The sequence below is a fragment of the Tachysurus fulvidraco genome, chromosome 22, assembly GCF_022655615.1.
Source record: "Tachysurus fulvidraco isolate hzauxx_2018 chromosome 22, HZAU_PFXX_2.0, whole genome shotgun sequence".
NCBI lineage: Eukaryota > Metazoa > Chordata > Actinopteri > Siluriformes > Bagridae > Tachysurus > Tachysurus fulvidraco.
In genome coordinates, this window is record NC_062539.1 from 5,008,442 (window position 1) to 5,034,901 (window position 26,460).

Sequence of the window (26,460 nt, forward strand, 5' to 3'; positions counted from 1 at the left end):
CCAAGGTAATGTTCATATCAGGAAGGTAATAATAAGGTAGACAGAATAAGAGAAGAAATGTTTCTCTTGGTTTTTAAGAAGAAAGTCACAGTTTATGAGCTTATCTGATATCTATGTATCTATGTTTTCACAGTTTATGAGCTTATCTAATATAAATATAAAGGAACAGTTTTACATTTTAATTGGCAACACTTTCAGGGATAGACAGGCAGAGAGAGAGAGAGAGAGAGAGAGAGAGAGAGAGAGAGAGAGAGAGAGAGAGAGAGAGAGAGAGAGAGAGCAACTTGTGAATTCATATCCTCAGCACACAGACAAAACCGTTCCTAGAGCCAGCAAGTTTCAATGCTTTAATGATGTATTACATTAGGACTTGCTATCATCCATTACTATATTAAATTTAGGGAGTACTGTTCCCTAAAGCTTACCTAATGCCCATTCTCACTGGCATAAAGCCATTATGAGACATTACAGAACTCTTTGTAAAGTAGCCTAACTGAATTTATGCAATTATGGATCTAGGAGATGTAAAAGATGATGTAAAAACGCTCTTTCACTTTTGTGCTTAACGCCAGAAAAAATCAGACTTTGAGGCTGTAGTGGCTTAAAACTCGAGGCCAGGTTTCATTTTCCCTCATCATGCCCTATATTCGGACATCTAGGAGATAAAAGTTAAACAGAGACGCAGTGAGGTGCTATATTAGACTGAAACAGAACTGTTGGACTGAAATAGAAGTCCTGCCTTTGTGATTAATAACACAGCTGACCTTAAGTGACCTTATCATAAGCGTGCTCCAGGTAGCCCCTCCCACCACCAGCCTTATAAAATAACAGCATCAGATTTGTATATTTTAGGATTTAACTTTTTTCACTAGATTTTGTAAAAATCTAAAAAGTATATTTTTATCAGGACTATTACGCTTTGTCCATATAAGGATGCAAGTAAATAAACAGACAGTATTATTATTTGAAATAGGATCAAGATTTGGATCAGACTGAACATCAGTCATGAGGATTTTGTAGTTATAAAACTAACATGAGGGAAAGAGGCTCATACTTACACACTCCATGGCCTGCAACATGGCTCAGTGGAATAATGTAATACAGCATTACATTGTGAGACATTGAGCTTTAATTCTTAAATTTTCTCTCTCTCTCTCTCTCTCTCTCTCTCTCTCTCTCTCTCTCTCTCTCTCTCTCTCTCTCTCTCTCTCTCTCTCTCTCTCTCTCTCTCTCTCTCTCTCTCTCTCTCTCACACACACACACACACACACACACACACACACACACACACACACACACACACACACACACAGAAACATTGTTTATTAGTTTATTATTGTGCTATAATTAGTGCAATAAAATCTTTAAACGTTTGACCATTTTCACCTCAGCACTATGTTCTCTGTTTGTACTTATCCAGTTTAAGGTCATTCACAGGGTGCATTTTTCTAAATATAGACTTAAAAGTCTATATTCTATAGTATATATAGTCTATAGTCTTTATAGAAGTCGTGGCCTAATGGTAGGAGAGTCTGATTCCTAACCCTAAGGTTGGGGGTTCGAGTCTCGGGCTGGCCACGACTGAGGTACCCCTCCCAACTGCTCCCCGGGCGCCGCAGCATAAATGGCTGCCCACTGCTCTGGGTGTGTGTTCACTGCTGTTTTCTTTTTGATGTTCCCATGTTTTTAATATGGTTAGTTAAGCATTTGAGTTGAAAAAATATAAACTCTGAGATTATACACTAACAAAACTAATGGCCATCTAGAGATAAATAGTGAGGAATATAGAGTATAACGGCGTAAGTATTTCTACAAACGTGCACTTAGCACCCTCTAGTGTTTATCAAGAGGGTGCTAACTGCTTATATGAAGTGACATACGGCTAAGTACGGTAACCCATACTCAGAATTCGTTCTCTGCATTTGACCCATCCAAAGTGCACACACACACAGCAGTGAACACACACACAAACACAGCAGTGAACACACACACCGTGAACACACACCCGGAGCAGTGGGCAGCCATTTATGCTGCGGCGCCCGGGGAGCATTTGGGGGGTGCCCTTGTGCCTTGCTCAAGGGCACCTCAGTCATGGCCGGCCCGAGACTCGAACCCACAACCTTCGGGTTACAAGTCAGACTCTCTAACCTTTAATGAAATCAGGAAAGAGAAAGATTAGTCATCACAGGAAATGTTCAGATCCTCAGATCTCCTTTAACAGATTCTAATAACACCAAGCTCACTGTTTTCATGCAGTCATGCTACAAAAAACACATGTGCATTTTCAAAAATGAAGTTCACTCTGATAAGAAACCTAGAAAGTTCATCACCATCGCTGAGGTCCTCAATGTTTCTGGTTTATTAATAAATTCACACACGCACACACAAATAATGATGGAACTCAAATTTAGTCAAAAACTAATTTTTCAAAATTAGTCGCCACTTCCTGCTAATGCAGGAAGCAGGAAGTTGTGAGCTCAGATATTTCCTCCTGGCTTGTTGCAGTGCCTTTGAGTGCTCCAACTGCCTTGGCCACTTCGAATCTGAACTTCTGCGACTTCTCATTCCTCTCTTTGTTTTTGCTTTGCTCTTGCTTTAGTAAGTCCACAAACTCACCCAGAAAATCTTTGTGACCCGGACCATGCTTTTACAAGAAAATGATCAACTTCTTCAACGATCAAAAGAAACTCCTTTGTTGATTATTGAATTTACTTCTAACAGCTCATAGTGTTGTGTTGTATCCCTCACATAAGAAACCTATGAACAGCTCTGGTTGTGTTCACATGTTGTCCTCTCAGAGTTCAGCTCTGTTTCATTAGCACTAGCAGCAGGCAGTAAGCAGGGCAGGTGTCAGAGAGACAGTACGCAAGGTCACTCCAGGCACTACAGAGTGACACGGGCTAGTCTAGGATTTGTGTGAGATGTTCAGAATCAGAATCAGAATCAGCTTTATTGCCAGGCATGTTTTCACATGCGAGGAATTTGTTTTAGTGCCAGAAGCTCCACAGTCTAACAGAATGACATATACAGTACAGTGTAATTGTATGTACACATTTACAGATGTGAAATGTGCAGTTTAAATATACATATGAAATATACATATACAAATATAAACAATTGTATTTACAAATTTGCAAGTGTGAGAAATGTGCAATTGAGGTATACAATATATACAATTTGTATGTACACATGTGCAATTGTGAAGTAAACTTTTTAAAACAAATTGCGGTTGAAGTAAACAGTAAACATGTAGACAACATGTATGTGTGTATGTACAGATGTGCAAGTATGAAATGTGCAATTGAGGTATACATAGTGCAAATATTAGGTGTTGTGTGTTCCATGGTGTTAATTGTTCATCAGATGGATTGCTTGAGGGAAGAAATTGTTCCTATGTCTGGTCGTTCTGGAGATCAGGGCTCTGTAGCATCGACCAGATGGCAACAGTTCAGAGTGAGTGGGCTGGATGTGAGGGGTCCAGAGTGATTGACTTTGCCCTTTTGCTCACTCTGGAGGAGTACAGGTCTTGGAAAGTGGGGAGAGTTGTGCCAATGATTCGTTCAGCAGTCCGGACTTCCCTCTGTAGTCTCCTGAGTTCAGATTGGGTGGCTGAGCTGAACCAAACAGTCACTGAGGTGCAGAGGATAGATTCTATGATGGTAGTGTAGAACTGTTTCAGCAGATTCTGTGGCAGGTTGAACTTCTTCAGCTGACAAAGGAAGTACAACCTCTGCTGAGCCTTTTTCACAACGGACTCAATGTGAATGTCTCACTTCAGGTCCTGGGAGATTGTGGTTCCCAGGAATCTGAATGACTCCACTGCTGTGACAATGCTGTCCATGATGGTTAGTGGGGGAAGAGCAGGGGGGGTTCTCCTGAAGTCAACTATCATCTCCACTGTCTTGAGCATGTTCAGCTCCAGGTTGTTAAGGCTGCACCAGACAGCCAGCCGCTCAACCTCCAGTCTGTAAGCAGACTCGTCACCGTCCTGGATGAGGCTGATCAGTGTGGTGTCGTCTGCAAACTTCATGGAACACTCATTCAATGGCACCTCATTCAGCGTGTATTCTGTTCCCATTTTTAGTGTTCTTATAATGTTTTCATATATTTTAAGTCCCTCATCCTATGATTGGAGGGATTCTCCTGATCCTGTATATTAGAAAGATGGTGATTGCATCATCATAAGGTTCTAGAATTTTGCGGTCATTACAGTTCTGCACAATGACTCTCACTCACTCACTCACTCACTCACTCACACTCACTCACACATTTGTAACAATCTGTCGTGTATCAACAACTTTTGATAGATCTTAGTTTCATGTAGAACAGTCAAAATAGAAATGTCTGGTAGTCAAGTGATCAGAGAATTTAACAGATCTTTCACAACAACTTCAGAGGAAGAGCTGGAGCTTGACCTTGAGGACCTTTCTGGACAAGAAAGTGGTAAGAATTTCACAATTCTTCATATTTCTAACACATCTTATTGTGCTTGATTATATTTTTTATTTTTGACCAATATGGCATGACTTAATTTGAAATTGATTTTAAATTAGTTCTAATTCACCTGAATTGCACTCTGAAAAGTGTATATTACTTATCGGATGTTTTGACACCTGCTCGGAGAACTGCTTTTTTATTTTTTAATAATAATAATAATAATAATAATAATAATAATAATAATAATAATAATAACATTACCGCTGTAAAATAAATTATGTATTCATGTATTGACCAATACATTTAACAAATTCTAACTATATTAACTAATTATAATTATATTAAAAACTGTATGATGTTGTAGGGGGGCATGGTGGCTTAGTGGTTAGCACGTTCGCCTCACACCTCCAGGGTTGGGGGTTCGATTCCCGCCTCCGCCTTGTGTGTGTGGAGTTTGCATGTTCTCCCCCGTGCCTTGGGGGTTTCCTCCGGGTACTCCGGTCTCCTCCCCCGGTCCAAAGACATGCATGGTAGGTTGATTGGCATCTCTGGATAATTGTCCGTAGTGTGTGAGTGTGTGAGTGAATGAGAGTGTGTGTGTGCCCTGTGATGGGTTGGCACTCCGTCCAGGGTGTATCCTGTCTTGATGCCCGATGACGCCTGAGATAGGCACAGGCTCCCCGTGACCCGAGAAGTTCGGATAAGCGGTAGAAGATGAATGAATGTATTTCTGATGTGATTTCTGCCTTTAGCATCATTCAGCATGCTCATGAATGAGCTGAATAGAGAGATTGATCGCTCTGCAGTCTTTGGAGTTACTGACCCACAGGAAATCCTCTCCAATAAGCTGAAGGTACGTTCACCAGAAATTACACTCTCATTTTGCATCTGAAATCACTTGTTTTGTCTGTTAACCAAATCATTTGTTGCTAATTGAACTTGACCATGTCAGACAGAGGGGTGTCTTCGTGGATCCTGATCCTGACAGACCTTCTTAAGACATGTTTTTTCTGGTCTGGAAGGAAACTTGTGCTTGTGTCATGGTTAGATTTAGCAATCCCTCTGTTTTTCTCTCTCTCTAACTTACTATGTAGCCTTTGATGAAGAATGTGCTAACAGAGTCGTACTATGTCCAGCACCTTTCAGAGCATCTGAGGCAAAAAGAGTTGCAGATGCCTAGAGATCAGGTAAATAAAACACCTCATTAATCTCTAAACATACTATTCAGATTAGGCTCCAGTCAAATCCTGGTAATTTGGGATATAATTTTTAGCTAGGAATCAGCCACAGTTTAAATTGTGCTAGTTTGAATTTATTTTAAAATGAATTCACAGGAATTAAAACAGCTGTAATTATACAGCTGAGCAAATGATGGTTAAGGGCCTTGCTCAGGAGTGGCAGATTGGTGGTCCTGGGATTCAAACTCACAACCTTGAAATCAGTAGTCCAACACCTTAACCATTGAGCTACCACTTCTCATGCTTCATATATTGTATATGTAATCCCTTGGTCACAGTCCTAGTGTATTTGGCTCAAACATTACTATTTCCTCTCCCCTAGGATGAGGTGCACATCTGTAGGATTTCAACTGAACCTTCTCTCCAGCTCTCTGAGACTGACACAATGAGGCTGCAGTTGTATGATCTCGAGCAGCGACTCGTCAGGGCAGAGGAGGAGAAGATGAAGTTGTGCACAGAGCTCCAAGAGAAAGTATGCGCATCTGAGAACATGGTCCAGTCCCTCCAGCTGGAACTCAGCTTCTCTCAGCGCTCCATCCAGTTACTGAGTTATAATCTGCTCCAGTCTGCAGACAGTGTACAGTCACTTAATGTGGAGCTGAAAGCAAAGGAAGAGAAAATCCAGCTGCTGGAACAAAGACTGCTCAGTGCTCAAGAGAGCACAAAACTCATACAGAAGGACTTGGATGTGTCTAAGGATCTCTCTCACACCTTTCAGCAGCAGCTGAGCACCACAGTGGAGCAGAATCGTGTACTCCAGGAAGCGCTGATGGCATGCGAGGCACGAGTTCAGGAGGCAGAGAAAGAAAAACAACGGGGGGTTAAGGCCAAGGAAAAGTGTGAGAAGAAGATAAGGAATACAAAACTCGTGCTTAAAGCCTTGAACAAACAGCTAGAGCTAGTGCAAGACAAACTGGAGGGGGAGCTGAAAATGTCACTGGAGAGAGAGGACAATCTGAAGATGACTATAGAAAAAGCCACAGCTAATCACAAGGCTGAAGTAAAACAACTGCAGCACAGTCTATATCTAGCCAAAGTGGAGGCCAGAGAAATGGAGATGAATCTTCGCAATGACAGTAAGTCAACAGTTACAGTTTTACTGTAACAATTATTTTTATACTACAAAGTGTTCAGTGTCTCGGTTTTATAAAGTAATGATTAAATAAATGTGCTTTTCAGTCATAGATCTAAAACAAAAGCTGGGGGATAAACATGCCTACTTAGATGGAGAACTGAAGAAATCACTGAAGAAAGAAATGAAGTTTGAGGAAACAGTAAAGAAGCTCACACTTACAGAACGTCTGCTGCCATGTGACATGCCGGTTAAGGAGACTGACAGAGAGAATCCATGGAAGGTTCTAAACAATATATTGTATGTTGATAAAATAAATAAGGACTTGCATGAACGTATGGACAACAGGTTGTGGAGCACCAAAGCTGACCTGCAGATGAGGCTGAAGGTGTCAGGAGAGGAGAAACTGGAGAATCTGAAGAGGATGAGAAAAAACATAAAGGCGAAAAAGGCTGAAATAGAACCACTGAACAGTCTACATAAAGCCAAGGAGGAGGCCACAGACACTGAAGGAAGACTTACTACTGACAGTAAGTGGACAATTCAGTCTTCAGAAACATCCTTTGGGACTATAGAATAGAAATGCAGTTCAGATGTATTATTGTCTCTAATGTATGAATGAACAAATAAATAAATAAATGTGTTTTCAGCCTCACAAGGAAAGCTGATTGACGAAAACACCACCATGATCAGAGGGCTGAAGAAATCACTTAAGCATGAAGGAAAGCTTGAAGAAAAAATAAAGAACCTCAGGTATGAAGTGTCCTATTTTTCCACTGATTCATTTTAATCTTAGGCATGACGAATCATTTTGGCCTAAATTCCATAATCTTTGAAACTCATTCACTTAATTTGTTCATTTAACTCATTGTCCTCAATTTCCAAAAAAAAGTACGACCACTAATCATCTTTCAAATGTTCCACAGGCATCAGCTGATTAAGGAGGCACAATACCCACTTCTGGACTGCCTTGGAATGAACCAGCAGAATGTAACTAAGGACCATCTCAGATGGAGGAAAAACTGTCCGTGGGGATGAACCCAGTGGTGAACACAGTCAAGCAGGATCTGAGAGAGCAGTACGGATAAAATGAATGAAATCACAAATGTTGATTCAAAATTGATCAATACATTTTTGTTGCTAGTTATCCCACTTCTCTGAGTGTTTTGATTTCTGTTTATGCTGAAAAGGGTTCAGCATCACTGCATGCATACTTATAGCTGCATGAAGTTTAGAGGTGAAGAGCTTCTGCACATCTGCCCTGGTTTGCAGCAGTGAGAACTATCTGAAAAAAAGAAAAAATATATATTACATAAATAAATTGAATGTCAGTGGTACGACACAGTGAGAAAACGGGAGATGAGTGTAGTATGGGGTGTGGTGAGGGTTCGCTGGGGTTAAGGGCGGTGGTTGGTCGACATGGTTACAGGTTTTGGCAGCACTGCATTTGCTGCCCTTTTGCCCGTCCGTGGATGTCCACAATGTTGTTCCCTGGAGACTCATCATGAGCTGATCAGTCAGCGATCTGCTTCTGTGATACTTTGCGATAGATTTCTGAAAAAACAGAGCAGAGAAGTTCAATGTTATCATACTTAATACTGGGCTCATTTGGTTATCTGATGGAACTTACTGGTTTGGGGAAATCCACCTCCATATCAAGATGCTTCAATCTGAACCACATCCAGATATATCCTGATCCTGATAAATTCTTCTTCTTCTTCTTCTTCTTCTTCTTCTTCTTCTTCTTCTTATTATTATTATTATTATTATTATTATTATTATTATTATAAGTTGTTCCATTTTCATGGGATTCTGTAATGTTAACCATTATGTAATTCAGATGTGCCAATAAGACTGCAAATTAGCACAATCTCAAATTAAGTTTTCCATTTAAAACATTTCTTTGTAATTCCACAAAAACAGATTTAGGGGATATAATGGATGAGCTCATCTTTTTATGCCACAAAATGACCTTTGGTCTAATCTCAATAATCTCAGTCCTAAATGCAAATTATTAGAATATGATGATAAATGTTTAGCAATAAAACCTGCAGGCTAAAATATTGTAAATTATTTTAGTAGTTTCTTGGGTATTAAAAATTCTAATTTACAACAATTAACTCTCGATTATTTAGTGTAGTGTAATAGTTATTAAGATATGTTCTGAGGAAACATTTAGGCATAAACAAAATAACTGAGACACAGGACTCCCTCATTAATAGACTATAAAGTCCTCATTAATTGCCTTTAAATTAAACACTTAATGTATTTTTTAAAAATATTTTTAAAAAACTTGATTTTGACAGTATCCGACTACGCTACTCTGGGAATTTCACCCAGGAAATTAACATGCAAAGGTTCGAATCACCAGTAATGGTCAGAGAACATAGAAAAATACAGACAACATAGAAAAATAGACTTTGACAATTCTCTAATAAAAATGTCATTAAAATAAATACAAACACTTTAATTTCCCAGTTACCACTAAGAGTCAACAAAGAAGTCATGGCAGGGAACTTGAGCTTACAAACAGAGGTGAAGGGTCAGACTAAACTGTCCAAGCATACCTTCCTTACACACACATGCACAAAGACTTGTGAATGTGAGGAGCACAACACACGGTGAAGAGGACACCAGCCTGGAAGGAACAGTCTTCCATCACTAGCGCTCAGACTCTGACAAGACAACAAACATGCACATGAGGGAGTAGAACAATGGAATAAACTTTATTAGACATTAAACAAACAAATAAAGCAAATACAGGATAAACCCACAATGCTAATAAAAAACAAACAATCCTCAATACAGCAATTAACTACTCTTAAATCCAATAAATCAAAAATAATTTCAATCAAAACTGAACAAAACTATATATATATATGTGTATAGGTTTTATTTTATCAGTGACTTGGCACTTTATCAGTTAAAACTCCATCATCACATGACCAGATTATCACTCCCATCATATTGCGTCTTCATTTCAAAGAAACCTTAACAAACGTGCACTTAGCCCCCTCTAGTGTTTATCAGGAGTATGACCACTACTTATATGCACCACAGTCTGGGAAACCTTCTGACCAATCAGATAAACTGATATAAATTCACTCACAATAATATACCCTTATGTATAATTTATTTAATCATTCGTTATGTCTATTTAGCTGTCTTCTGAACTGCAGCTTTACTAAAATCAGGAAAGAGAAAGATTAGTCATCACAGGAAATGTTCAGATCAGCAGATCTCCTTTAACAGATTCTAATAATAGCAAAGCTCACTGTTTTGCATGTAATCGTGCTACAAAAAAACACATATGCATTTTCAAAAAGGAAGTTCACTCTACACACATCTTTAACAGTTTCTGATAAGAAACCTAGAAACTTCACCATCTCTGAGGTCCTCAATGTTTCTGATTTATTAATAAATACACACATGCACTCACAAATAATGATGGAACTCAAATAGCAGAGTTAAATAAGAAGGGGACTATTAAAATTTTAATCATTTATACCCCAAATCTTTAATTCTCAGTGAAAACGATAGGAGCAGTTTGACAGTAGCTGCAAACGTCCTTACATTGTATTAGAGTTTAATATATCAAATTAAATGCTTCTGTCCTTTGCTTTAAATACACATGTCTTTATTACATAACTTGTTGACAGTTCTCACTCAGAGACTCTATGTGACACAACACACTTTTTTTTCAGGCAGCAATTGAGAGGCTTGCTCAGCAATTAATCCCCACTTCCTGCTGATGCAGGAAGCAGGAAATTGTGAGGTCAGGGGAGTCGAATAACATATTTCCTCCTGGCTTGTTGCAGTGCCTCTGAGTGCTCCAACTGCCTTAGAGTCTGAACTTCTGCCACTTCTCATTCCTTGCTTTGTTTTTGCTCAGATCCTGCTTTAGTAAATCCACAAACTCACCCAGAAATCTTTGTTCACCCAGGAGGCATAGAGACACTGCCGAGGGATTTAAAAAAAAGTCATTAAGAGACTAACTAAAGCTAGACAGAAGAAATGTTCAAGTGGCAATTTTCTGTGAGCCTGTGCCTCAGATTTCTGTTCTTAGCTGAAGGGAATATTGTGGTCTTCTGTTGTTGTAACCCATCTGCCTTAAGGTTTAATGTCTTGTATGTTCTGAGATGTTTATCTGCTCGCCACAGCCTTCCCAACAGATTGAACCAGTTTAGCAGTTCTCCTCTGACCTCTATCAGCTTTTCCTCCCACACCTTTTATTTATTTTGTTTTTCATACCTCTATTTTCCAGTGAATTATCCCCCCACCCTTTTGCTTTCCACTGATTTTTCCCTGTCCTGTTTTTGCTGTAAACCTTCAACACTCCCACTGTGTGTGTTTGTGTGACTAGTATGCCGAGGGGAGATACTGGGTGTATTCCCCTATTTCTCACAGACGCAAGCTCACTTCGAGCTACGATGACTTTGTAAATGAACTAAAATGCAGTGAGATTAGCCGTAGCTCTAGCAGATGATCCGTAGCGTCTTCGTCACCACACCCAGTCTAGATGTTTGTTTACAGTACATAAAACTTCTGCTTTATGTGATCAGGTTTCTCTTATGTTCAGCAAACAAAGAGCCCTAGTTTTAATTATAGTGATGTAAAGGCTCCTGAATAAATGTTTATGTAAATCACCTCATGCGTTTTCTTTCTCTATCTGTCGCACTCTCGTCTCTTTATCTGTCTTTCTCTCATGCTGTCCGTGCTGCGTGACCATCTGTCTGTGTGCACCTACCTCTGTGACGCCCCCTGCTGTTGTGTTGGTGGTGGAACAGCAGCCTCCAGAGGACAGGAGCTGGGTTTATTCCTCCCTCCACAATCGCTCCGAGTCTCAGCCTGTATCTGATGGAGAGAGTGAGGCAGTAAGTGTGGGATTCCAGCTGAAATTTCCCCAAAGCCTACACGACTCTCACTCTGGATCCTCACGGACAGAGACTTCCTGTTCATCATTATTTTCTATGCTCATGCTTTCTTTAAGTTATTCACTCTTTTCTCCATTCATTTATTCATTCGTTCCTGTAAAGCTTTTAACTCTCTCCGTTTTAGGGGAAAAATACCATCATAAGTTATCAACCATCATTGATAACTCAAAAACACCATCATTACTTTTATAGCTGCTATTACATAAGAACTAGGTTTTACATTTTTGTTGATTTTCCGAAACTTGTACGATGTGTCATTCTTTCATCAACAAACATTCTGCACTGGCAAATTTTCGTGTTGTAGAAAAGGAATAAACGACTTCAGAACATGTTGTTACAAGAAAATGATCAACTTCTTCAACGATCAAAAGAAACTCCTTTGTTGATTATTGAATTTACTTCTAACAGCTCATAGTGTTGTGTTGTATCCCTCACATAAGAAACCTATGAACAGCTCTGGTTGTGTTCACATGTTGTCCTCTCAGAGTTCAGCTCTGTTTCATTAGCACTAGCAGCAGGCAGTAAGCAGGGCAGGTGTCAGAGAGACAGTACGCAAGGTCACTCCAGGCACTACAGAGTGACACGGCCTAGTCTAGGATTTGTGTGAGTTGTTCAAGGAACACTGAATACTGAATACTAAATGGCCAATTAACTACAGATAACTTACTCCAAGAGGAAGTGTGCACATCTGAGAACATGGTCCAGTCCCTCCAGCTGGAGCTCAGCTTCTCTCAGCGCTCCATCCAGTTACTGAGTTATAATCTGCTCCAGTCTGCAGACAGTGTACAGTCACTTAAAGTGGAGCTGAAAGCAAAGGAAGAGAAGAGAAAATCTGGGTTTCCAGTGAGAAGGAAAGACTGCTCAGTGTTCAAGAGAGCACAAAACTCATACAGAAGGACTTGGATGTGTCTAAGGATCTCTCTCACACCCTTCAGCAGCAGCTGAGCACCACAGTGGAGCAGAATCGTGTACTCCAGGAAGCGCTGATGGCATGCGAGGCACGAGTTCAGGATGCAGAGAAAGAAAAACTATGAGGGGCTGAGGGCAAGGAAAAGTGTGAGAAGAAGATAAGAATACAAAACTCGTGCTTAAAGGCTTGAGCAACCAGCTAGAGATAGTGCAAGACAAACTGGAGGGGGAGCTGAAAATGGCATCAGCTGATTAAGGAGGCACAATACCCACTTCTGGACTGCCTTGGAATGAACCAGCAGAATGTAACTAAGGACCATCTCAGATGGAGGAAAAACTGTCCGTGGGGATGAACCCAGTGGTGAACACAGTCAAGCAGGATCTGAGAGAGCAGTACGGATAAAATGAATGAAATAACAAATGTTGATTCAAAATTGATCAATAAAATTGTGTATTACGTTTTAATCAAATTTTGTTTATGCCAAAAAGAGTTCAGCATCACTGCATGCATTCTTATAGCTACATAAAGTTTACTGCAACAGCTGCTTTGGTTAGAGCTGAAGAGCTTCTCCACATCTGCCCTGGTTTGCAGCAGAGAGATTATCTACAGTAACTATTTGTTAGAGCTGAAATTTCTGAGTGTCTTGAGTGACTTAGTCAAAAAACAATCATTCAAATTTGTTCACTGATTCATTGATTGATTCATTCATTTTTGGTCAGCGTACTGATTTGCACAGAGGGAAAGAACCTGCTTGCATTATGAAACATTTAAGTACAAATTGTAGTCTTCTTTCACTTTCATTCAAGGTTGTTTAAAAAGACACTCAACTCCAGATGACAAAAATGGACTACTTAATGTATCCCAAAATAGATTTGTTCATCTTAGTGACGTGTTTAAAAGGAAAGGAACTGGATTCACTCTCAGTAGACTCTCATCACACAGAGCAGTGAGACGGACAGACATATTCCCTGAATATTATTTAGAGTAAAGTCTACACAGCGTTGCTGAGCCTCTAAAATGACTGTCAACCTTGAAGTCTGATAAGTAAAGGTTAATTAATGTCATTTTAATGTTCTCTGTTGTATATGTATACTGTATGTCTGTTACAGTTCAGTGCAAAGTTTTTCACAACCCAGACATTTATTTTAATATATAGCACAATCCATTCATATTTACATCATCGGAACTAACCAAAAATGTTTATAATTATTTTATAATTAAGTCTGTAATTCAGTGTAAACCATAGAGATTAATAATGCCTTGAGGCATGTTGGCTCCTAACACATGATACTAAATAGAATTATGTTCTTATCCTTTATGTCATGAGACAAGGGTTAGGATATTTTTCCTTGTGAAGATGGCATAAGGCGACATCCATAAGCAATACCAGAATGATTTTAATCTTCATTAGGCCCACCAGATGCTGGAAAACTCAGTCTTATGGCTATTTCTACAGCGCATCGCAGGCTGGTTCATTAAGAAGGCCATTATTTCCAGTACATTAAGCACACACACGTCGACAAAGTTTGTACTGTAAAATTTTATTTCATGGCAGAAATATGTGTCTGTACGAGTGTCTTTCTTGGTATGTGTGCATAAGTGGGTTTAGAAGCTATCAAAAAGAAAAAAATTATATTACACAAATAAATCGAACGTCAGCGGCACGACACAAAGAGAAAACGGGAGATGAGTGTAGTGTGGGGTGTGGTGAGGTGGGGTTAAGGGCGGTGGGGTTAAGGGCGGTGGTTGGTCGAAATGGTTACAGGTTTTGGCAGCACTGCAATTTGCTGCCCTTTTGCCCGTCCGTGGTGGGCGGAACACTGATGTCCACAACGTTGTTCCCTGGAGACTCATCATGAGCTGATCGGTCAGCGATCTGCTTCTGTGATACGATGCGATAGATTTCTGCAAGGCAGAGCAGAGAAGCTCAATAATATCATACTTCAAACTGGGTTCATTTGGTTATCTGATGGAACTTACTAGTTTTGGGGAAGGGGTGGACTGGTGGCAGTGGTTTCAACCACAGTCAAGAAAAAGAGCCAATTTAATTAATATAAACACAGAACCTGCTGTACTGTATATTCCAGTTTATTGTACATAAGACAATAAATCAAACCTGGAAACAAGAAACTTCTACAAACTGATGATCAAGTTTTATAGTTAAACCTTGCACAGGTAGACAAATCTTTCCTTTCTGTTTCACTGAAGTTCTAGTAGTTACTGAATAACATGAATAACTTTAAGCTGGTATGTCTGCAATGTAACTCCTCTGAAGGTAAGACAGCACTTTAATTACATCCCAGAAATGTTTCCCTGATTGGAACACTGACAAATCCTCATGATCCTAGATAAATAGGTGCTACATGAGCATACCACATGCACACCATTTTATAAAGACTTTCACATTACAGTACTGTATGCCTCTGAAGCTGTCATTAAATATGTACACAGCTCATAAATACACTCTCTACACTATATTTTGAGCTGCTCTGATTTATTACACAGCAGTACTTGGGTATGAAACCTGTTATAAACCTGTTACACACAATCTGTCCTATGATTTGTTACCATTTTATTACAACCTGAAAACCATACAGATACTGAAGCCACAAAGGATTTACTCATGTGCTAGAATGGCACATTGACCTGTGCATGCTTGACTGATTAATCCAGGATGTAAATTGCATCACACAGCTGTCACAAGGCAATTTTCAAGACTACTGCAGTTTAATGACCTCAATTAAACCTGAATCACTGCTACAGAAAGCTGGACTACTAAACTCATATTCACACACATTTGGGAGTGTGAATAATATCCTGGCAAGGCAGAGTATTGTGTTTGACATGATGTACCTGTTAGAATGTTCTTGAACGCCTCCTCTACGTTGGTTGAATCCAGAGCTGAGGTCTCGATAAATGACAGGTTATTCTTCTCTGGAAACAATGAAGGAGTGTTTTGAAAATCTCTTACAATCATGTAACATCCGCCTACTTTCTCTTCTGTCTATTTTGAAATGACATGCATTGAAGTACACACATCTTTTTCAAGCCTCACTCTAGGTAGAGTTTAGTGGCTCTGTTTCAAATCTGACATGAATAGAGGAAAATGTCTCTAGGAAAAAAAATATAAAAGATTATGAGCATTACTCCATAGCTTTGGACTGTAAGGAGTTTCTAAGTCGACTGGATATAAATAAGATTCACAGTTTACCATATAGCCGCGCGGTGACACCTCAGAGATAGACAAATAACAATATTAGCTTGTGCAACGTATAAGAGAGAGATCCAGTGTTAACAATTAGCTAGGAAGAAAAGTGCTGTAGTGTTTACGCCTTATATCGAGCATAAAATATACCTTTCCCTCAAGATATACTTTCTCTCAATATGCTTAACTTTGCACTCACTTTATTTTGCTCACTTTCTTTGTGCGTCTACATGTCTGTGCTTTCTGATTCTATAAAGTTCGTCTAATTAATCCGCTTAGTAAAAATGGGTCTTGCGGATGTATGTGGTGCAGCAGGAAGTGTGGAAGGTACTGAAAGCATGTGCTATAGTTACAGAATCGAGTTGAGCTCACATTACAGATACATTCAGACACATATGACATTCAAGCTCATTTTGCTCAAGTCTTTTTGAGTGGTTGAACCAATTTGTCTGCAAAACAAAACTACAAAACAAAACTAACACCCCAGAAAGAACATCTGCTTCTCCTGTAAGACATGACTGAACATATTTCTGAAAGCTAATCTTGCAGAAGTACATCCGAGGTTCATTAAGCAGCAGTGTTATTAATAGTGTTGTTGCTGTTTCTAATGCATATTTCAAAATAAGTGAAATCAAAGCTAGTCATTGTTATAGATTTTCTTTCTTGCAGTGCACAAGGCTTTGAAAAATGTTCCAATGTTTTTTCTGTATCAAAGAAGAAATTGCTTGACATTGTCAAAAGAAAAAGACAGAACACATGCCTACCTTTTAAAACTCATCGTTAATTATTAACAGCATCATCACTATACTGTACTCTTCCCATGGTTTGCATGTACATATGCATGTACTCTTAATAACACTTACAATTTCAGTGGTAAAATTATTGAAATGTTTTCCTGATTGAGTTTCTTTAAGCATGACCTCCCATTCCTATTGTTTACCACGCTCATGTTGTGAGTACCTGCAAAAGCTCGGGCCTCGTCGGTCGGCACTGCCCTCAGGTGGCGCAGGTCACTCTTGTTGCCCACCAGCATGATGACAATGTTGTTGTCAGCGTGGTCCCTCAGCTCCTTCAACCAGCGCTCCACATTCTCATATGTCAAATGTTTAGCGATGTCGTACACCAGCAGAGCACCGACTGCACCGCGGTAGTAGCTGAATGGAACATAAAAGATGTCCATAAGCCCTAAAAATGCTTAGTATTATTGGACTACAGGTTTTGTGGTATGGTTAGGATTTCCATGAATGGCCTTATGATCTGTGTGGTTATGATTCAAAATCTCTAAAAGGTCAGTAAGAGTCAGGATTGCCACAGTGCAAGCTACATCCTTTAAACTGGACTGCAAGAATATTTAGGTTGAAATTTTAAATCTCAAATTTTTTGGAGACTTTTAGGGGCATCATCAAGGGTTCAGTTTGAACTGGAGAAGTACATTTGTATAAAAATTAGCACTGCTGAACTGCTGGGAAAGTCTGAGCTAGTCAAGATGAACTGGTTTGATGATTGTAGAAAGGTTTTTGGACACTTAAAGGATAATTCTATATGGACAGGATGCTTCTAGATGGTCTGGTGTGATGGTTGTTTTTGACACTTAATGAAAGCAAGTTCACTCAACCAGCAGACCAGTGTAATGCCAGCAAGACTAGACTGGAAAACTACCCGAATCATCTTAAACCAGTTAACACCAGCACATAATATTAGGCTGCTGTATGCCTCAATGCGTTAATTAATGGCAGCATTTTACCCAATACTTAATAATCAGAATAAAGGAGAGCAATCTAACGGATTAAGTATTATTGAAGATGACGTTGTTAGGCTACTTAAGGAAGTCTTGATGCCTGAGTGCCAGAGACTAGGTTGAATCCTGATGGTAATTCATGGTGACTCACGCAGAGGTAATGGCCCTGTAACGCTCCTGACCGGCTGTGTCCCAAATCTGCGCTTTTATCGTCTTGCCGTCCACCTGAATGCTGCGGGTCGCGAACTCAACACCGATCGTGCTTTTGCTCTCCAGGTTAAACTCGTTGCGGGTGAATCGTGACAGCAGGTTGCTCTTTCCGACGCCTGAGTCTCCGATAAGAACAACTACAAAACGGAAAAAACACAGAGTCAGCAAATTCCTGCGTCCTTACAATTCAGATGTAAAAACACGCCATGCCTTTTCATATACGTTTTAAAGATTTTCTCCCCTATTTTTAAGCGTAAATAATCCGATCTGGATATGATTTTACTCCAGTAACTAAGAGCTTTGAGCTTTGTCCTTTTCTCACACTGATCACATGACAAACCCGACCTGGAGATAAGCACTTTTACATCCAGATATCTAACTCTACACTCTGCAGCTCTTGGGCCTTATTCTCATGCCCTCCTATATGAAACCTACAAAATAAATATTTCTGTGTCTTTCCATTGACACTTTAAATAGGTCACAATTTCTTATTTAGTGCAAAAGTGCATCAGTAAAAGCGTTTAAACACTGAATAGGCAGATTTCTATCTACTACAACCATAAACATGTTATATATTTATAAATATACAAACACATTATGGACGTCATTACACATTTTTATAACTATATATGTGATTATTTTAAGATGCACAGCCTACCACAGTAATACACCTACATCATTTTTAATTATTTTTAGATTATTATGAGCTTATTCGATGTTATATAGGCTACATAAGGGCCTGGCCTTTCCATCCTGCACACACACACACGCGCGCGCGCTGTGAAAACATCCAGCCAAGTAAATCCAGATGTTTTGCACAGCGATCTCGACGCCTATCTATTGCTGCTCTTGAGGGCGATATTATGTGCCATGACATGCGCTTTTTACGCGTAAAATGCGAGCGATCAGGATTTGGACACGCTGTGAAAACCAAAGGATATAAAGATACTGTTGTTTGGGCTTTGTACGATTTCCCTGGATACATGGATGTTTAATTGGCTAGGAAACAAAAGAGTGATTATGAAGCTGTGTCCCCCTCCCAGTGCAGGAGAATGCGGCTTCCCAGAATTTACCTTTGAACAAGAAATCGTATTCATCATCCCTGTTGCCCATGATAGAGAAAACCAACGGCGACCCTCACGTCCGAAGAGAAAGACGCAAAGCTGCAGGCGTCGTATTAAATGTCCAATGCAGAGTGGGGTGAAAAAATAAAATGAAATGGGGGGAAAAAAGACAATGCGCCAGTGCTGCCTGTCACATAGAGCTGACCGCAGGAAGAGCGAGCTCTCTGCTCTGCAGAAGGGGAGGAGTCGCGGTGCTAATACACGCACATGCATACACTGACCACACGGGGGCGACAAACACAAGCAGTGACCGGCGCTGTTTCCATCCTGCTGCTGACGTGAAGTAAAAAAAAGTGAGTTTTAAGGTTACGTGCTAAAATGTTTACGCGTTTTATATATAATATCGATCATCCATACATCTATGTATTTTCACATGAAAATTTAGATTTAACTTGGGTGGGTTGCCAGTTTTCATTGTAATTATGAAATAAAAACAGACACGTGGCCGACATTTGCATTTTTTGTTTTTTTTGACATGCCTTAGAGAACATATAAAGCATTAATTTCTGATTGTTACCAGACTGGAGGATGTGCTGTATAACTGGGTTACGCCGTCTCAGTTACGCGGCCTTTGGCCACCAGAGGGCGCCAATCTCTTGCGCTCAGTCTTAGTTGTTAGACTCTTGGCTAAATTGTGATTATCTTTCCAGCACGGAGGTTCATTATGTTTGAAATGAGATCCTAGGAACTGTAAGGCCACCTGATACTGTGTCCTACAATGGACTTGTCTACTATCAACAGTGTCTTCCTGCCTCATAGCCAGTATAGACGCACTAACAAACTCCAGATTCGCCGTGACCCTGACCAGAATGAAGCAGTTATTGAAAGTGAGAAAGTGTACCTGTGTTTGGTTTATACCGGGATTAAAAGGAGAGCAGCATGGACCTTTGTTTTCATGTCATTTGTTATTTTCATTAATCTCATCCTTACTACTCTCCTGGGTTCCTCCCAGCTGAGGCCTGGCTGCACTATGAGAGCTCGTCCTCCTTGTTGCATTCTGCTGTTTCCGTGTTGTTCCTCCTTCTGGCTCATCAGCTGATGCATGTTAAATATTTCAAAGATGACTTAGGGGTTGTACTTTATCAAGAATGAAAACACAATGAAAATGATGGGCAATGCAACTCCAGTGACATTTTCAGCTTCCCCAGCAGTTTTTCTAGCACCAGCTCTAGCTGGTTGTTTTGTATTCCTTATCTTCTTCTCACACTTTTCCTTGCCCTCAGCCCCTCATTTTTCTTTCCCTGCCTCCTGAACTCGTGCCTCGCATGCCATCAGCGCTTCCTGGAGAACACGATTCTGCTCCACTGTGGTGCTCAGCTGCTGCTGAAAGGTGTGACAGAGATCCTTAGACACATCCAAGTCCTTCTGTATGAGTTTTGTGCTCTCTTGAGCACTGAGCAGTCTTTGGTCCAGCTTTTTTCTTCCTTCGCTTTCAGCTCCACTGTAAGTGACTGTACACTGTCTGCAGACTGGAGGAGATTATAACTCAGTAGAGATTATAATGCACATACTTCTCTTTTTCTCATCAACTGCTGAACATTTCCAAAGGTAAATTTTACAAATGTAATATATTTCAGATTTCTTGAACACTGTATAATCACATATTCATTATTATACATTGCTAATATTTACCTTATTATTTATAAATAGGACAAAAATGAAGAAAGCACTTCTATGAGCCCAAACATTTGATGAGTATTAAACAATTACTAATAAAATAAAGAGCAATCAGCACAAACTTATAATCAGTCCATTTAAGTCAGGTTATAAACAGCTCTAGCAGAGATATAGAAGCATGAAGAACTGTGCTCTTTTCAAATTTGGAAACCTGAAGGAAACCCATAGAGACACCGGGAGAAGATACCAACATAGTAACCTGGGCTCAGGATGGAACCAGGAAAGCTTCAATGAACAAATAAACATTATTTTTCAGTATTTTTTATTTTTTTACACCATCCACTGATCTGTACAAACACACAGGGCATCAGGTTTAAACACCTTTAGAGATGGACACAGATAAATATCTCAACAGAGCATCTTAGTGCTGAATACATGCAACGCATTTGAGGAAAAGACTGATGGAAATAAATGCTTCCTTGACCGGTAAAATACACTTCCATACACTCGCTCACTCACACAGACTATTGAGGATTTTTTTTTCCACACTACATACAAACAGTAGAGCTTTACACTAGACATCTCGACAAACTGGGATCGGAATTCAGGACAAGAAATCTTCCTCATGTTATTAACATATCCCGTCCTATTTTTTTTTTTGTACATGCAATAAAAAATAAAATCCCTATTAATTAAACCATACACTATACTCATGGTCACATATGTACCTTATAGCTACAACACAAGCTGTGTTGTTATATTTGGAAAAATAGCACGCTTATTAATTACGAACACGTTGGGAAATCGATCTGTTCTTCTCAGCTATTAAAATCATTTATCCAAATAAGGCGATCACACAAACTGAACAGTGATGCTGTGGATTATTCTGCTACACCAAATTCAATATCCAGATACAATCGATTTAACATTTAGGGAAAAAATATCTGAAATAAAAACATATAAAGCTGATGTGGATTGTGGATGTTTAAAAACAATAATAAATAAGGGACTGTACAGAAGTCTTGAATGACAAAGCTTTCATGGGACATGGCTTGAAAAAAGTAAGAACAAAATCGAGTTTTATATGGAGAGAGTTAGATGAAATTTGAATATTTTATACATATATACACACACACATACATACATACATACACACACACAGACATGCACACAAATGTGCGCACACACACACACACAAACGCGCACACACACATACAAGCGCACAGACACAGTTGCATGGTATTAAAACCATGACTATCTGAGATTATCTCTTTGAATGTCTTTAGAATGTCAGTAATAATTCAGGAATGATTTAGTAGACTATTTTATAGTGTTGATTCCATAAAAAAACAAACATCAAACATACAGTAGTCACCTCAATGACCAAAATCTAACCCAAAGCTATTATAAAATTCAAATGAAGAACATCTAGGACCCAAAATGAAAATCTACAGATCCTAAATTATATAAAAGAAAAAAAAAAAACTGTGAAGTAAAAATGTGAAGTGAAGGTCTACAGTAGTGAAGGATGTTGAGAATACTGATGTGTTTCATGACACAGTACTTCACACATTAGCAAACAATATGAACCCTGGAAAGGTCTTCAGTATCAGTTACGGCATCCAGCCACGGCAGCTGATATATTGTAGAAGACGTGAGAGAGCAGTGTCCGTCCCCAAACCTGGGGATCTCCTACAGCACAGCGTCACGGAGAAGAAAGCTGAAGTTCAGTTCTCAGCAGGAAATTTCAGACTTATTGGTGGCATTAAATAATATGCAATGACCGATTTAGGATGGAATGTAAAAAATAAATTATAAACACTGAGACGTGTTGGAAGAGTGTTTACTAAGACTGAGATTTGGATCATGCGGATGTGACTGGAGAATGAGGCTCGGAGCAGAGAGTCATATATATATTCATGTCACAGGAATCAGGTACTCCATCATACGAGACAGTTCTCAGATACGCTTGACCTGATTCAGAACAAGAAGACGACCTGGGAAAGGACTGAGCATCCACTGGCTGATGATGTACTCTTTCTAGAGAATATTAGTTCTGAAAAGTTCCATACTTTATTCTTTACCCCATGATGCTTGGCAAAGCAGGGTCTCTTCTGTAGGGCTCATGGGCACGACCCAGGAAAGGACAGAGCAGCTCCGAGTTCAACCTCTCACACTGCATACAGTTTACTGAAAAGAGAGACAGAAAGAGAAAAAATGTCAGTGGCTTAAATCACTTACTGGTGTCTGTGATAGCTAATGCATGAGTATAAGCATGAACATAAGTGCTCACACACACACACACACACACACACACACACACACACACACACACACACACACACACACACACACACACACACACACACACACACACACACATCTAATCCTAGACTAGCCCGTGTCACTCTGTAGTGCCTGGAGTGACCTTGCGTACTGTCTCTCTGACACCTGCCCTGCTTACTGCCTGCTGCTAGTGCTAATGAAACAGAGCTGAACTCTGAGAGGACAACATGTGAACACAACCAGAGCTGTTCATAGGTTTCTTATGTGAGGGATACAACACAACACTATGAGCTGTTAGAAGTAAATTCAATAATCAACAAAGGAGTTTCTTTTGATCGTTGAAGAAGTTGATCATTTTCGTGTAACAACATGTTCTGAAGTCGTTTATTCCTTTTCTACAACACGAAAATTTGCCAGTGCAGAATGTTTGTTGATGAAAGAATGACACATCGTACAAGTTTCGGAAAATCAACAAAAATGTAAAACCTAGTTCTTATGTAATAGCAGCTATAAAAGTTTCTTGACAGAATAACTAATGATGGTGTTTTTCCCCTAAAACGGAGCGAGTTTAAAGTTTTACAGGAACGAATGAATAAATGAATGGAGAAAAGAGTGAATAACTTAAAGAAAGCATGAGCATAGAAAATAATGATGAACAGGAAGTCTCTGTCCGTGAGGATCCAGAGTGAGAGTCGTGTAGGCTTTGGGGAAATTTCAGCTGGAATCCCACACTTACTGCCTCACTCTCTCCATCAGATACAGGCTGAGACTCGGAGCGATTGTGGAGGGAGGAATAAACCCAGCTCCTGTCCTCTGGAGGCTGCTGTTCCACCACCAACACAACAGCAGGGGGCGTCACAGAGGTAGGTGCACACAGACAGATGGTCACGCAGCACGGACAGCATGAGAGAAAGACAGATAAAGAGACGAGAGTGCGACAGATAGAGAAAGAAAACGCATGAGGTGATTTACATAAACATTTATTCAGGAGCCTTTACATCACTATAATTAAAACTAGGGCTCTTTGTTTGCTGAACATAAGAGAAACCTGATCACATAAAGCAGAAGTTTTATGTACTGTAAACAAACATCTAGACTGGGTGTGGTGACGAAGACGCTACGGATCATCTGCTAGAGCTACGGCTAATCTCACTGCATTTTAGTTCACTTACAAAGTCATCGTAGCTCGATGTGAGCTTGCGTCTGTGAGAAACAGGGGAATACACCCAGTATCTCCCCTCGGCATACTAGTCACACAAACACACACAGTGGGAGTGTTGAAGGTTTACAGCAAAAACAGGACAGGGAAAATCAGTGGAAAATGACAGGTGAGTAATAGACATTAAGTAATGATGAAGGTAAGTTAAAACTTTTAGTTAAAAATTTTTACAAAAGCCCATTAACAAAAACTACAAGACCAAAACCACCTGAAGGTTAATGTATGGGGTTATGCTTGCATGACAAAGAAATAAATAAAAAAATAAAGAAATTATAGTGAAAAATAAACCAGATAAAAGGAAGCCTTTTGCTGTTTCGAGGAGGAAAATATATAGCATCATCACCGTTAGCTTCCGTTAGCTAGACCTTTGCTAACAAGAGTTGAAGGAGGCAAGTCGAATGTAAGCATTAATTCCTGTCGTTCTTTTATCAATCGCGCTTTATTCGTCGGTCTTTAAATTAATAAGTTAAAAAACGTGAAAAGTGAAAAGTTCCTGAAGGCGAAACGTAAATATTAAACAAACATCTCTTTACAGACAACTTCATTAAATCTGATGCTTACATGGGTTTGTATGTTAAATAACATTTTATATATATATATATATATATATGTAATAAAAAATAATGTAGTAAAACGGACAAATCCAATCAAATCAGGACTAATTTTAATCATGACACAGCAAACCACAAAACCCAGTTCTTGGCATGGCATTAATATGGAGGAGGAACACCTGCTACACGTCAGACAGACAGACAGAGACAGAGAGAGAGAGAGAGAGAGAGAGAGAGAGAGAGAGAGAGAGAGAGAGAGAGAGAGAGAGAGAGAGAGAGAGAGAGAGAGAGAGAACAGCAGAAAATAAGAGTAAGAAAAGACAGAGATGTGAGTCTGGTGTGAGCGCTAGATAGTAATAATAATGAGAAGACAAGCTCCTTATTATTATCGATCACAGAGACTATAGATGTGCATCATTTCCTTTCCAGCAAGTTCACTTTTCCACTAGACGAATCCGATTAGTCTCTCGTCTGAAAAAGCAGAAAAGCTTAGTTTTCAGATCTCTCCTGTATTGTTGTAGCAAGGAGTGAAAGTGATAAATACTCCAGGAGAACCGTTGACGTTGGCACCTGTATGGACACAATCCTGCATCCCTGTGTGTGAAGATGTTGAGATATAGTGGAGATCATGTGCCTCATTTCTGCTACTGATAGACTATTTGTATTTATTTGGGAGCAGCGATTGTATGTAGTGTGTGAATGGGATGCTGATGAAAGCAGACACAAACAGTGAGTGAAACAAAAATACAGATGGACTGTGATTGGTTCAGGTGCTGGATTGAGTCTCCCAGATAAAACTATGAAGCCGGTTGTGTGAAAGTTTTTTCATCAAACCTCCCTCCCTCTCTCTATCTCTCTCTATCTGTCTCTCCCTCTCTCTCTCTCTCTCTCTATCTCTGTCTCTCTCTCTCTCTCTCTCTCTCTCTCACACACACACACACACCCCCCTGATTTATTAAAAGTCTTTGAGTAGAAACGTGTAATCAGCCAACACCAAAAGGGTCTTTGTATAATTGTATCTTACATAAAAGCAAAGCCAATAAGACTTCCAATTTTGTCCACGTCTCAATTTATATGCAATTTGCGAACATTTTCAAGCATTTTTAGGGTTCTGTGGAAATGGGATACAATATACAGATATTATGTTTGTGGAAGGCTGTTTCTGCCATTTAAAGAAAAACAAAACCTTAGTTAAATTAAAGTTATTGAAATTATGTCTCAGTTTTCTGTTCAGTTTTTTTCAGTACTACATTCTCCTACTTTCTAAGTCACCTCCAAAAATACCTTTTAGCACATAATTGTATATGATATATTTAGATCTAATTTTAATAAATCAGGGCCTGTATGAGTATAATTGTGTAATTTGGAGTATAATGCATGCTGACACACAGTTTTTACCTTCACAGTTCCACCACATCATCCAAGCTGCTTGTCTGTGGAACATGTAACTTGGTTACTTTTCCCTCTTTGTATAAATGCACATTTCCACAGAGGTTCCAGGTCTTAAGTAAACAGTTCAGGAACTATCCTGGAGTTTTACTGAGACATTGTCACAAAGCATTATAAAATGTAAATTAATATTTATCCCAAATGAGCCATGAGCAGCATGCCTCTGAAAGTTTAGATGCCATCATCCTGTTTCTGTATGTTTTCTCCATGTTCTGCATTCATGTTTAATGGGTTGCTAAATAAACAGAGAGTAATAGCTTGCATTTGACCAGTCAGTGATGTTCAGGCAAGCTCATTACTGTACGCAATAAACGGTTCACAATAAATTACCTACTTCAGAGCAGGAACTAAAAAGAATTACTGGTTCTTCCAATAGAAATTTCCCTTGTAATGGAACCACGCGAGTTTCTTTTAAAAAGGTTCCTGTGGTGAAAACAAACCTAAAGTCCTGTTATTATCACTGGCTAAAC

At 39.5% G+C, this 26,460-nt stretch overlaps 3 protein-coding genes across 9 annotated transcripts in view; 1 reads left to right on the top strand and 2 right to left on the bottom strand.

The window, feature by feature from the left end:
* The first annotated feature begins 3,977 nt into the window (after window positions 1-3,977).
* Window positions 3,978-13,000, top strand: LOC113645268 (filamin-A-interacting protein 1-like). Of its 2 annotated transcripts, none has more exons than XM_027150786.2 (7): window positions 3,978-4,443; window positions 5,190-5,290; window positions 5,532-5,624; window positions 5,998-6,751; window positions 6,855-7,277; window positions 7,398-7,500; window positions 12,832-13,000. In XM_027150786.2, exons 1-7 carry the CDS (start codon window positions 4,341-4,343, stop codon window positions 12,941-12,943), a joined length of 1,689 nt encoding a protein of 562 aa, XP_027006587.2. In that variant the 5' UTR covers window positions 3,978-4,340; the 3' UTR covers window positions 12,944-13,000. The 2 variants fall into 2 exon arrangements, with proteins under 2 accessions (XP_027006587.2, XP_027006588.2); XM_027150787.2 differs by lacking the exon at window positions 12,832-13,000 and adding an exon at window positions 7,674-7,894.
* A 1,113-nt stretch (window positions 13,001-14,113) lies between these two features.
* Window positions 14,114-19,035, bottom strand: rab11bb (RAB11B, member RAS oncogene family, b). Its single transcript, XM_027150788.2, has 5 exons — window positions 18,818-19,035; window positions 17,686-17,881; window positions 16,757-16,950; window positions 15,445-15,525; window positions 14,114-14,496 (listed from the first exon to the last, which is right to left on the bottom strand). Exons 1-5 carry the CDS (start codon window positions 18,855-18,857, stop codon window positions 14,351-14,353), a joined length of 657 nt encoding a protein of 218 aa, XP_027006589.1. The 5' UTR covers window positions 18,858-19,035; the 3' UTR covers window positions 14,114-14,350.
* A 1,755-nt stretch (window positions 19,036-20,790) lies between these two features.
* pip5k1cb (phosphatidylinositol-4-phosphate 5-kinase, type I, gamma b) overlaps window positions 20,791-26,460 on the bottom strand; it is a 32,991-nt gene continuing 27,321 nt past the window's right edge. For 2 of the 6 annotated variants that reach the window (XM_047806531.1, XM_027150751.2), the window contains 3 exons: window positions 23,944-24,018; window positions 23,508-23,594; window positions 20,791-22,675 (listed from right to left, as the gene is read on the bottom strand). In XM_047806531.1, coding sequence (XP_047662487.1) covers window positions 22,673-22,675; window positions 23,508-23,594; window positions 23,944-24,018 — 165 coding nt within the window. In that variant the 3' untranslated portion in view covers window positions 20,791-22,672. Of the gene's footprint in view, window positions 22,676-23,507; window positions 23,595-23,943; window positions 24,019-25,939; window positions 25,975-26,460 lie in introns of all 6 variants that reach the window. The other 4 variants (XM_027150754.2, XM_027150753.2, XM_027150755.2 and 1 more) reach the window with 4 other exon arrangements.